The sequence below is a fragment of the Molossus molossus genome, unplaced genomic scaffold (assembly GCF_014108415.1).
Source record: "Molossus molossus isolate mMolMol1 unplaced genomic scaffold, mMolMol1.p scaffold_m16_p_7, whole genome shotgun sequence".
NCBI lineage: Eukaryota > Metazoa > Chordata > Mammalia > Chiroptera > Molossidae > Molossus > Molossus molossus.
The window spans coordinates 57,439,735-57,452,644 of NW_023425401.1; the positions used below are offsets into that span (position 1 = coordinate 57,439,735).

General features: G+C 34.7%; 1 protein-coding gene across 6 annotated transcripts in view; it reads left to right on the plus strand.

Moving 5' to 3' along the window:
- KMT2E (lysine methyltransferase 2E (inactive)) overlaps nucleotides 1–12,910 on the plus strand; it is a 99,969-nt gene that overhangs the window by 20,172 nt on the left and 66,887 nt on the right. For 3 of the 6 annotated variants that reach the window (XM_036247604.1, XM_036247610.1, XM_036247606.1), the window contains exons 2-4: nucleotides 3,047–3,119; nucleotides 4,737–4,820; nucleotides 6,226–6,410. In XM_036247604.1, the coding sequence (XP_036103497.1) occupies nucleotides 6,340–6,410 (71 nt within the window). In that variant the 5' untranslated portion in view covers nucleotides 3,047–3,119; nucleotides 4,737–4,820; nucleotides 6,226–6,339. The remainder of the gene's footprint in view (nucleotides 1–3,046; nucleotides 3,120–4,736; nucleotides 4,821–6,225; nucleotides 6,411–12,910) is intronic. The other 3 variants (XM_036247607.1, XM_036247608.1, XM_036247609.1) reach the window with 2 other exon arrangements.

A 12,910-nucleotide genomic window follows, 5' to 3' on the forward strand; every position in this document is an offset into this window, starting at 1 on the left:
TCATTGCTAACACTTAACTGCCCTCCACAATCTTTAAAACAATTCCGGTATACTATATTCTGTGGTTATTTTTATTTACAGATGAGGAACTAAGGCTTCAAGAGAATGAATAATCATTATTAGTAAGTGGTGGACTTAAAAATTTTTTATTTTCTTTTATTGATTTTAGAGAGAGGAAAAGAGGGGCAGAGAGAGAAACATCAATGAGAGAGAACATTTATTGGCTGCCTCCTGCATGCCCCTCACTGGGGATGGGACCCACACCCTAGGCATGTGCCCTGACCAAGAATTGAACCAGTGACCTCTTGGTGCATGGGTGGACACTCAACCACTGAGCCATACCAGCTAGGCATAAATAAGTGGTGAACTTTGACCCCAGCCTGGTGGTCCCTCTCCCCTATCCCTCTAAAATCTATAAACATCCTCTGGTGCGGATAAAAAAAAAGTAAGTGGCAGACTTTGAAAGCTGAAGCATTGTTACTTTGGTATTGAATTTAGCAACAGTTTTTGGAATTGTACTAAACATGATAGTAAAACTGTGAAACTCTCTTAGAGTGCAGAAAATGTGCTTTTTGAACATTTAATTTTAATATATAGATTTCTGTTTTTTAAGTAGGTCCACCAATATTAACCCTGACTACAAGAAGATTTTTCTTGAGATTTTATTTGCTATGAAAATATTAGTATATGGTGGAATGGTGGAATTCTTTGTCTCTAGGAACCAAATGGTTATTTAAGGGAGACTCAAGTAAATTTTTTTTTTTTACAAGTTAAAATTTAACTGGTTAGATGGGTGATCATTGCTTAAAAAATATTTCTGTTTATAAGAAATTGAATATACTTACACACACACTGGTAATCTTACATTTGAAACATGGTTTTCTTAATTTATGGGTTGCTTTCAATTCACTAGTGAGGTATGTGTTTGTTCCTGAAAATAATAAAGTAATTTGAATATTGTTATCCTTTTTTTTAATCCTCACCCGAGGACATTTTTTTCCATTTTTTATTCAGATAGAGTAGAGGGGAGAGAGAGAGAGAGAGAAACATCAAGGTGAAAGGGACACATCGAGTGGCTGCCACCCACACGACCAACCATGGCTGGGGACAAACTGCAACTGAGGTACATGCCCTTAGTGGGAACCGAACCCGGGTCTCTCTGGACCGCAGGCTGACACTCTAACTGCTGAGCCAAACTGGCCAGGGCTCTTTATCCTTTTATTATGTGCTTTGCACCATCCTGGAAATATGTTTTTTAATATGTTTTTATTGATATTAGAAAGAGAATAAGGGAGGTAGAGAGAAAAACACTAATGCAAGAGCAAAACATTGATCGGCTGCCTCCTGTACATCCCCTGCTGGGGATCGAGTCTGAAATCCGGGCATGTTCCCTGACCAGGAATTGAACCAGTGAGCTTTGGTGCATGGAACAATGCTCAACCAACTAAGCCACACCAGCCAGGGAATCCCTGAAATATTTTAAACACAAATTTTAGATTTTAAACCTATGCATCTCTACTTTTGTAGTGTTTTAGTGCATTGTGTTGTGGAATGGACTTAAATTTATGAGTAGATTAGGTTTGGGGAAAGAACAAGGTGGATTTTGATAATGTTTAGTATGCCAGATGTTCTGGAGTGAGAAACTTAGTATTTATTTAATTTCTCCTCTTTTTGAGAGAGGCAATTGTCAGTTTTTTCCCCTTAATTGTAAATTCTAGATTACTTATTCTACCAGTCATCTGGTAAATTTTAACTTTAGGCAAACTAATGTGTAGGTTCTGGAATCAGACTGCTAGGGATCAAATCTGATTCTACTGTGTGTTAGCTATGGAACTTTGCACCAGTTTAATCTCTCTTCTTCATCTGTAAAATGGGGATAATAAATATATGTACAACATAGGCTCTTTGTAAGGATTAAGCATTGTAAGCACTCAATATTTATTAAAACTGTTATAACCTCAGCTGAGGAGGTTTGAGAATAAGATAAGTGCTCATGGATAATAATAGTCTGATAATAATACTAACCCAATTGGAGAAATGCATAATTCATCCTGTTGTCAATTTTTTTAAAAGCTTTTTAGAATCTAATATACTGTTGTTTTGATTATCAGGAAAACTCTGTTAATGTATGGACTAAGATTTAAACTGTGAGATTATTAACCTCACCTTTTAGTTGAAGCCCAGAATAATGAAATGACTTGCCCAAAGTTTCATAGGTAGCAACTTGGTAATAGACCTTGATCAGCCAGTATTATTTTTATTATACCTTAGTTAACTGCTATAAATAAAAAAATCTTAAATGAATAATGAGGGCAGTTTAATTTATAATAAACTGTCTGGTTTGTGGTCCCTCACAATTTCTTTCAAGTTTCTTTATTTCATTTCTATTAGTAATTCAGCCCAGAATTCACCCATTTATTTTCTTAGTGATACATATTGAAAATATAAACATTGATTTAATTTTAAATATTGAGCTCTGTGTAAGGTGTTTATAAAGGACAGAAAGCTAATAATAAATGACCCTTTCCTCAAAGAGATTATTTCAGACAGGCACTTTTATTTGTAATTTTTTGGGGGAAATATCCTCATATTTTTATCTTCTCTGCCTTTGGGTATCTTACTCTTCTTTTCAGCAGTATTTTTTGTTTTCTGAACTTTTTAATATGGTCTTAAAAGCAGCTTTAGTCTTCCAGTTTTTCTGATAGAGTGTTTTTTAATTTAATGGCTTTTCTTTGCCTTTTATCTTGTTTTTCCTGCTTTAGGGTTTTGTTTGTTTTGGTATCGTTGCCATTGCTTTGCTAAATCTGTTTCTAATATTGTATTTTCCTAGTTTGTTTTTAGTTTTACTTGGTTTCTAGCTTTAATTGTTGTCTTTACTTGTGTTTTCAGTTATATAAAAAAGTAAAGAATAAATTTATCTTTTTAAGAATTAGCAGCTATATTTGTGCGAGTCCCTTTGGTTTTAGGTGTCACGTTAGACGAAAGTACCTATAATTTTATACCATTTAAAAACAGCTCAATACTGCTATGTTCACTTGGTTTCTAGGTCTATTCTGGATAGCAGGGTTTGTGAAGACATTTATTCTTTCTTGGACCTCAGATTTACCAGACATCTCATGGTATTTCCTTTTATATTATTTTTTTAATGGCTGCCATTTATTTTCAATGTATTTTGTATATATTTTACTTGCCAGTTGGATAACCAATTTTTTCGATTCACATAAAATGTGAAAGCTTTGTGCTAATTGTTTGGATTGTATTGAATTGTTTTTTCTTTAGTTGTACATACTGTGTTACAAGCTCACATCTTTTCTGCTTACTACATTGGTTTTCTCTTTCCTTCTTATTTTAAGGCACAACAATTAGACTCTAACGAATTTATTATTTTATTCATAAAATAAAATAAAACCAGGTTTTTAAACAGTATGAGTGTTCTGGCTGTAGAATTTTTTATATTACCAAATATAATGAGGTTATTTGCCAATTTATGTGACCTCAAGTTTTCTGGCTATAGAGTTTTTTATACTAGTGAACATGGTGAAGTTATTTGCCAGTTTATATGACCTCTTGTGAGCAAATTACTGATTTCTTCTCTATTTGAATCAAACTCAGAGTCTGTGATTCTGTATCAGATGTGATGATGGGTCTTTGTCTTGGGGATGAGCGTCTGTATTTGTAGAGAGATGCTTTTCTGGAGAAGGTGTCATGTTGTTGTTTTTTGTAGCACTTAATTGTGTACCTTGATAACTCATTTGATTAATGAGGCCAGAGTTTGCAGTTTTACCCCAGTGCTCTAATTCATTCACCTGTCCTTTGTAGAATGCCTATTATGTTCCAGGGACTGCAGAGTTGGAGAGACAGGTAGCAAGTCACACAAATATAAGCCATTGTCTGTAATAGGCTTATGGCAAACTCTTCACTGCTGTTTAAAAACAGCTCAAATGTAGTGTTTATTGAAGATTGCATATTTATATAAAAATAGGTTGCGCTACTAAGTACTTACTCAAAAAGATTCTTTTAGGTTGGAAATATTAGTTACCTAAAAGAATACATAATTGATTTCTGTCTCCCTGTGTTTCTGCCTCTGGTTAAAAAAAACAAAACAAAAAAACAACTAAATATTTAACAACATATACCTTAAATGTAAAATTTCCTATTAATTTAAGATAAAGGTAAGCTGAGCAAAAGAAAACATCTACCAACTAGATGCTACCAAAAAGAAGAAAATATATTTTTTTAGATTGTAATTATTATGTGTTGTTAGGTCCAAGTCTTCAGCATTTTAAAGAAATACAAAATAACAGTTGAATAGAACAAACTTAAAGTTTTATAGATTGCTTGCATTGTGTCATTTAGAAGTTTTATAATTTTATAGCTTTGTGCGGGTGAATAAATATGGCTTTTATGAAGTAACACTAATATGGTGACAGGTGCAGAAAAGAAGGTAGAACACTTTTCCTTTTTTTCCTTCTGCTTTAATTGTTTTGAGAGGACAATTTTAATTTGATGGAGCAAGCCATAAAAAAAAACATGGCAAGTAGAGAACCTCAATTACTTTATTTTCAAAATCTATTAGAAGATTCTCTTTGAATGAGAACTAGAGAGTTTTTCTGTCCACACTTTTTTGTGATGATATAAGAGCAACTTTCTTATGTGGCTAACGCTTAATTGATTGGTGAATGTGTGTAATGCAGTGTACGAAGTGCTTTGCATTCATTATTTCCTTTTCTTCACAGAAACACTAAGAGGATAAATCCCTATTTTATAAACAAGGAACCTGATGCTTAGAGAGGTTCAGTGCTTACGTTTTAAACTTTTAGGTACAATTGCCTATTATTGTATATTTTTATTATAATAACTTGTAATCTAATAGCTCTCCCCCAGTTATACATGATTTAAAAGTAAAGTCTAGTCTTCTTAGAGAATTCAAACCACCATTACCACCTTATTTCCCTGTTTTGGTATTTTCCCCTATAAGGTGTGAGCTCACAATCTATATCATTTTTGAAATAGAATTAACCTGAGTAGGTATTCTCAAGCTTACTTGTAAAAATTAAAGATAAATACAAGCATTACTATTTGAAGAAACTGCTTTTAAATATTTCAGGTATAACATGACAGGGACACTTTTGATTGTTGCTTTTTTCTTGTTTATAGGATTATCTCGATCTGTTTTGTTCCTGAGTTGTACTATATCATTGCTGAAAAGATTTTGAATAGATATTTCACAAACAGGATATAATAGCAGTTGTTATACAATGAATTTAGATTGAAAAAATTGATGTTGAAACTGAATATATTTTTGTTACTATGGTAAATTTGTTTTAAAAAACACTTCAAGTATATTAGTTTTCTCTATTAATGATCTGTAATAATGACATAGAGAAAACCACTCAGTGTACAGGTATTTGTGTAGTATGGAAAATATCAACCTCTGTAAAAACAATTGATTTTATTACAAATAAAATGGCTTTCCTGTTATACATATATAAACAACAGAGTGGAATTGGTTTGAATCCTTGTTTTATCTCATTTTTTATTGATTTTTTAGAGAGAGGAAATGAGAGGGAGAGAGAGACAGAAACACCAGTGAGAGAGAACATTGATCGACTGCCTCCTGAGTGCCCCTCCACTGGGGATCTGGCCCACAACCTGGGCACGTGCCCTGACTGGGAATCCAACTGGCTTGGTTTTATCTCTTAAACTGAGCAACCTTAGTTAAGTTCTTTAACCTTTCTTGCTGTTGTGTTCCTTAGTGATAAAGTGGAGATCCCTACCTCAGCATTGTGGGGATTAAATAGATCATCCATGTGAAAGCTTAGTATGGTGCTTAGTCCATAGTGTGTATTCAGTATTTGGTAGTTTATGGTTAGATCACACTGAACCAAGAAGACTTGTTTTTGGATACTACTGCTATAAGAAATTCCATTTTATCTTTAAAAATGAATAATATTTGTTGGTTCTTCACTAAGCAATATAAATAGTAATCCTTCTTTTGGCATTCATTTCCTAAGGAAGATTATGACTCAGAAACTTTCTTTTGATCACAATCACAAAGCTTAATTCCAGAAAAATAAACGAATTAGAGAATCCTTGAGCAAATTTCAATTTATATCAATATTTTAATAAAGAATACTTTCCTTGTGTTTTATTTATTGTTGATAGAGTGTGATTGTTGCTAGGAATAGGATGATTCTCAACTTTTTGTTCCCTTTTTTTTAACAGGGTTTGTGGATGCACTTAGATGTTTGCAATGAGCACTGTGGCTGGCATGCCCCAGTGTTTTGGATACCAATGCATAGGACTCCATAGTAATCGAATTTATCAGAGGCGAACGTCATGAGCATAGTGATCCCATTGGGGGTTGATACAGCAGAAACGTCATACTTGGAAATGGCTGCAGGCTCAGAGTAAGTATTTAAAGGTATTTTTGGATAGGGAAAGGCAAAAGATTTCATGCAATTATTTTAGCACAACCAAGTAGTACTTGATTTGCATTTATATTTTTCTCATTTTGGACTCTTGGTTAAAATAAAATATCAGAAGATTACAGTAAAAGTTCCTTTAACTAAAATTACTTTTATAAATAACTGAGTCCAAATGTATCTTTTTCTAATTCTTTTGTTTTTTCCATTTGATAATTGTTGACATCAAGAATCTATATATAATTGGTTATTGTGTTTTTAGATTGTAAGATCTGTCATGTTTATATTAGGAAATAGTTTTAAATTTGAATCTTTAAAAATTGTAATATCCATTTAAACATGGATTTTTGTTTTGTTTTTTAAGTTGAGCTGAAAAAACAAAAATCAAGCTATTTTTAAATAAAAAAAGGAGTATTTTCTGCTAGATGTTTTTTGAACAACTTTTGCTTTTATGGGAGCCATTTCTGATGGATTCAGTGAAAGGTTCTTATTTTGCCTCTAAACTATCTAGGCAGTTGTGTGCATAGATTTAGTTTTATTTTGTTTTTGAATAACCAGCCACTTTAAGACTAAGTTATTGCTGCGAAGATTGACTTATTATTTGTTTTGGAGAATTACAAGGAGTTCAAGTGACAGTGTTGAAAGCTGAAGGATGGAAAGATGCGTGTGTCTGTTCTCTGATTCAGTATATGGTTGCTGAATGGGACTCTTACTGACCGGATAGTTGAACTTAATGGAATTTAAGTTAAAAAAAAAAAAAGGAAATTTATTTTAGGGCTGCTAGAACTAGTATATGGAAAGGATGAAAAGAACTTACCGTGCTTTTGCTGGCAATTCAAGTGGCCTAGAAGTATTTTTACCACTTCTTCTTCTGCCATTGGGAAAGACAGAGATGCTCTCTAATATTTTTATAATATACTATACAGTTCATTTAACTGTATAATTATTGCAATATTGTTTTTAAGAACAATTATGTTTTTGTACTGAGTTACTTTTGTTGTAAAATGATAGATTTCCAAACAAGGCACTCTGTGACAGTTGATTGCTGCCCAAATAGGGATACTACTAAGAAAGGAAAGAACTTGGAAGCAGGGCTTGAGAGACAAGAGGTTCCAAGTCTAAAGTACTAATCTTTCTTTTCTTTTCTTTTTTTTAATATGTTTTTATTGATTTTTTTTTTTTTTTAGAGAGAGATATAAACATTGATGTGAGAGAGAAACATCCATCAGCTGCCTCCTGCATGCCCCCTATTGGGGATCAGGCCCACAACCTGGGCATGTGCCTTGACCAGGAATCAAACCAGGACCTCTCAGTCCATGGGACTGATGTTCAATCCACTGAACCATATGGGCCGAGCTAAAGTCTTTCTTAATCTAAAGCATCTAGCTTATAGATACAAATCTATATCTGATAATAGTTATAGGCATTTATTGGTAATAATAAAACATTCTTGGCTTTTAAAAAATACTTCAACAGTGTTTTTTAAAATTAGCCTTTTAAGCAATTAATACAAAATGTAATTTATGACATGTTACCTCTATACTGGATAGGAATTTTTCTAGTATACAATGTAAGATACACTTGTGCCCTGTTTGAATGTTTAATATAGGTACTATAAGGCAATAAATAATGAAATTATGAAAACCACGTAATTATAGTTAAAAGAATGAATAATACATTGAAAGAGCGCGATGTAGGGGATAGCTTCCTGCCTGTTTTCTTTATAAATGCATTTATAAAGTATTTATGGAATATAAGTATGATTTATATCATGGAGCCAAATCTTTTCTGATATAAATATAGCCATTTTTATTATGGAAAAAATGATCAATTTATAGTAATTACACAATGACTATCTTCGAAGAAGTAGTTGTTTTAGGAAAAAAAATTTTTTCTATCCCACATACAAGTATATGTCATTTTGACATAGTTCCCCCCACTCAGTAGACACAGAAAGTATAGCTGGTGCCAATTTTTACACTGGGACAACCATCAATGGTTTTTTTGGGTTTAATTTTCAAAATTAAAAAAAAATTAATATGTAAAATCTGGAAGCTTTAAAAAGACCCTTAAATCACATTTTTCCCCCTTCCCACAGAAACATAAAGCTTTTAGAGCTGTTTTCATAAGAACTTTTGAGAAAATTAACATGTTGCTTCCTTTCCATTTCAAATATGTAATCAAAAGATATTATAGTTGTGTAAGATGCAAGCTGCTGGAGGAAGGATGCTTGGGACTTCCCAGTACATTTTTTTGTTAACCTCCTGCGAAGCTACATAATTATTTCAAAATAAAATTGTTTTTTAAAAAGAGAATTAAATTTTATTGTACTCAGGTAGCTAGGTAGGCTATATACTGTTATTTTATGTTAATTACTTTTAAAAAGATTTTACTGCTAAAATACAGTAAATCACTAGTAAATAAAACATTTAAAACTTAGGAGGTACTAAGTGATTATTGAATGAATTAGTGTACTGGATCAAATTTACACTCCTAAGGATATAAAAGAAAATGTATTGGATCTCTTAAAGTTCATCTAGTCTATCTGTAGCATCTTATAGATAGGAAATTGAAGGTCTAGTTCAGGATCTATGAAGAATGGGTAAAGGGATCAAAATAAAGATTCATGGACATAGACAACAGTATGGCAATTGCCACAGGGAGGGAGTGGGGTGGGGGGAGGTAGAAGAGGGTAAATGGAGGATAAATGGTGATGAAAGGAGACTCGGACGTGGAGAGGTAAACGAACAATACAGTGTACAGATGATGTATTGTAGAATTGTATACCTGAAACATATAATTTTTTTTTTATTTTTTTGTAGATTCATTTTGTTTTTTGTGTTTTTTTTTAATCCTCACCTGAGGATATTTTTCCATTTTTTGTACAGATAGAGTGGGAGGGAGAGAGAGGAAGGGAGAGAGAGAGAGAGAAACATCGACGTGAAGGGACACATCGAGTGGCTGCCACCCGGACGACCAACCAGGGCCGGGGACAAACTGCAACCGAAGTACGTGCCCTTAGCGGGAACCGAACCCGGGTCTCTCCGGACCGCAGGCCGACGCTCTAACCGCTGAGCCAAACTGGCCAGGGCCTGAAACATATAATTTTATTAACCAGTATTACCCCTATAAATTTAATTTAAGAAAAAAAGAAAGAAAAGGAGAGTTTGGATTTAAGTATTAATGTGATTCTCTTTGAGTCCAAATTTCTGAAATTCAGTACATTACCACCTGTATTTTGCTATAATATTTATTATTGATTTCAGTGTCACTAGAGCCACCTGCTGACAGAATTTATTAATTTATTGAAGTGGTTAAGTGCTTTTAGCCTGACTTTATATAATTGAAGATACTAAAGTGTTTTGTTTATAATGAAATGTTTTCAGTAGCTTTGTATTTGTTCATTTTTCACTAGTACTTTAACATTTTTGCATATGATTTCTTGACACTTAATCCACTATGAAGAAACTAATAATTTCTGCCGCTCTTAAAGTGTTGATTTGCTTATCTAATTTCAGAAGTATTTCACTTAAATGTGGTTTTGTTTTAATATTCAAAAGCCTATTTTAAAATATGTTTTTATTGATTTTTTTCCCCCCTTTTTACAGAGGGAGGAAGGGAGAGAGAGATAGAAATAATTGATATGAGAGATCAGCCGCCTCCAGCTTGCCCCTCACTGGGAATTGAGCCTGAAACCCAGGCATGTGCCCTGACTGGGAATTGAACTGGGACCTCTCAGTCCATCGGACAACACCCAATCCACTTGAGCCATACCGGCCAGGCGTCAAAAGCCTATTTTTTTTTTTTTTTTTTATCCTCACCCGAGGACATTTTTTCATTTTTTGTTCAGATAGAGCGGGAGGGAGAGAGAGGAAGAGAGAGAGAGAGAAACATCGATGTGAAGGGACACATCGAGTGGCTGCCACCCTCACGACCAACCAGGGCCGGGGACAAACTGCAACCAAGGCACGTGCCCTTAGCGGGAACCGAACCCGGGTCTCTCTGCACCACAGGCCGACGCTCCAACCGCTGAGCCAAACCGGCCAGGGCTCAAAAGCCTATTTTAAAGTGCTATCCTAGCATTGTTTAGAACTGTTCTTAGAATGATGCTGACTTTCTCGTTTGTTTCATACATAACGATAAGCAATTTTTTCCACTTGTGATACCCAATACAGAGCTCACTATACCCCTACAGCTCTCTATAACATAGTGTATAATATCTCTTAATCATCCCAGCAAAAATTTAGGCAGGTATCATTCCAGTTTTACAAAAGTAATGCAGCTAAAGGAGATTAACAAATTTACCTAAGACCACATAATTAATAAAACGTAGTTAGCACGGCTGGTGTGGCTCAGTAGTTGAGCGTCAGCTTATGCACCAAGAGGTCGCTTGTTCAATTCCCAGTCAGGGCACATGCCCCGGTCATGGGCCTGATCCCCAGTGGGGGGATGTGCAGGAGGCGGCCAATTGATGTGCTCTCTCCCTTCCGCTCTCTCTCTAATAACAAAGAAAAAACCCCCCAAAATGTAGAGTTAGGTTTTGAATCCAGGGTTGCTTAGCTCTAGATCCATGCTGCCACATAGGTCAGAAGAGCCAGGTTAAATGAAGCAAAATGCCACAGTGATTAAACTGAGGACAGTTGTTACACAAAACTGTTCTCCATTTTAAGAAATTTCTTGTATGCTATTGTAATGTGTATAATTTTAATATGATCTTTGAAAAATAATAGGTCATAACAAGGATGAAAGAAATGGAAAGTTTTGATCACAAATCTGAAGGAGCACATGGAGAACTCAATGGAAATATTTTACACCCACTTTTGTAACAGTTAGGGAGCCCATTTATCCATTATCATTATTGATACCCAAGTGTGTGTTATTGAATGTTTTGATATTAAAGTTAAAATGGGAGGTTTTACCTAAAACAATGGCATAAACTTCTCATTAAAATCTAACTATATTTTGAAGGAAAGAAATTAAGTTTTTCTTGAGGAAGAAGGAAATCATAAAGATCTAATTTCTGAGGAATCAGCTTATTCAATTATTTTATAGGCTTATTTCTCTCTAAATGCCTCTCTTAATTTAATGATTAGCAGTTTTCTTTTTTTTCTATTTATTCATTTATTTATTTATTTTTTGGTACGTGCCCCTAGTGGGAACCAAACCCAGGACACTCTCGTCCGCATGAGGACACTCCAATTGCTGAGCCAAACCGGCCTGGGCGGTTTTCTCTTTTTAGATCTTAAATTCAGTTCACCTAATTTACTTAAATGTCTGCACTAAGAATGTATAATATGGCTTGGATGTTAATTTCTCATGGCTTTTTAAAAAATAAGGATATTTTTATATAAACAAATAAGATTTAAATTTTGTGGTTTCAGAAAAAATGTGGCAGTGTCAGGTAGATTAGTGTAAGCAGAATGATAGTTCTTGACAATAATTTAGAACTGAAACACATTTGAAAATACACTGTTTTCATTTTTAAGAATGGAAATATTGCATAAAGAAATAATGACCAACCCTGGCCAGTTTTGCTTAGTAGTTAGAGCATTAGCCTGTAGACCAAAGGGTTGAGGGTTTGATTCCTGGTCAAGGGCACATGCTTAGGTTGCAAGTTTCAGCACTGGCCTAGTCGGGGTCATTCGGGAGGTGACCAGTCGATGTGTCTCTCTCACATCAATGTTTTTCTCTCTCCCTCCCTCCCTCCCTCCTTCCTTCCCCTCCCCTCCCCCTCCCCCCTTCCACTCTGTCTAAAAGTCAATGGAAAAAGATCCTCAGGTGAAGATTAACAACAAGAAAGGAGTAATGACCAAAAATGTTCTCCATTATTTGTTAATTTTGTGAAGTAATGAAAATTAAAGTAGCATATATTCAGGGATTATCAGAACTCAAAAGCTTTGTGTAACTTTCTAATAAAGCAATACATACTACCATTTTGTAATACAAAAATGAGCTAAAGCTGTTTACCTCATTAAGTCACTAATCCATAGGTATAAATAGCACTCTAGTAAATTTCATAGGAATAGTGGGGCCAATTGCAGTTTGGTGGGAAAAGTGCTAGACCAACTTGAGAGATCTGGCCTTTAGCATTTTTTTTTTTTTTTTTTTTTTTAATCCTCATCCGAGGACACTTTTCCATTTTTTGTACAGAGTGGGAGGGAGAGAGAGGAAGAGAGAGAGAGGGAAACATCGATGTGAAAGGGACACATCGAGTGGCTGCCACCCGCACGACCAACCAGGGCCGGGGACAAACTGCAACCGAGGTACATGCCCTTAGCGGGAACCGAACCCGGGCCTCTCCGGACCGCAGGAGGACGCTCCAACCGCTGAGCCAAACCGGCCAGGGCTGGCCTTTAGCATTTTTTTTGTTATTATAACACCATGTGACTTAGAGGGTTTATGTGGCATGTCCAAGAATACAGTGAGTTACTGGTAGAGTTAGGGCTTCAATCTAGAGTTTGTGACACTTAGATCAACCATCTCCT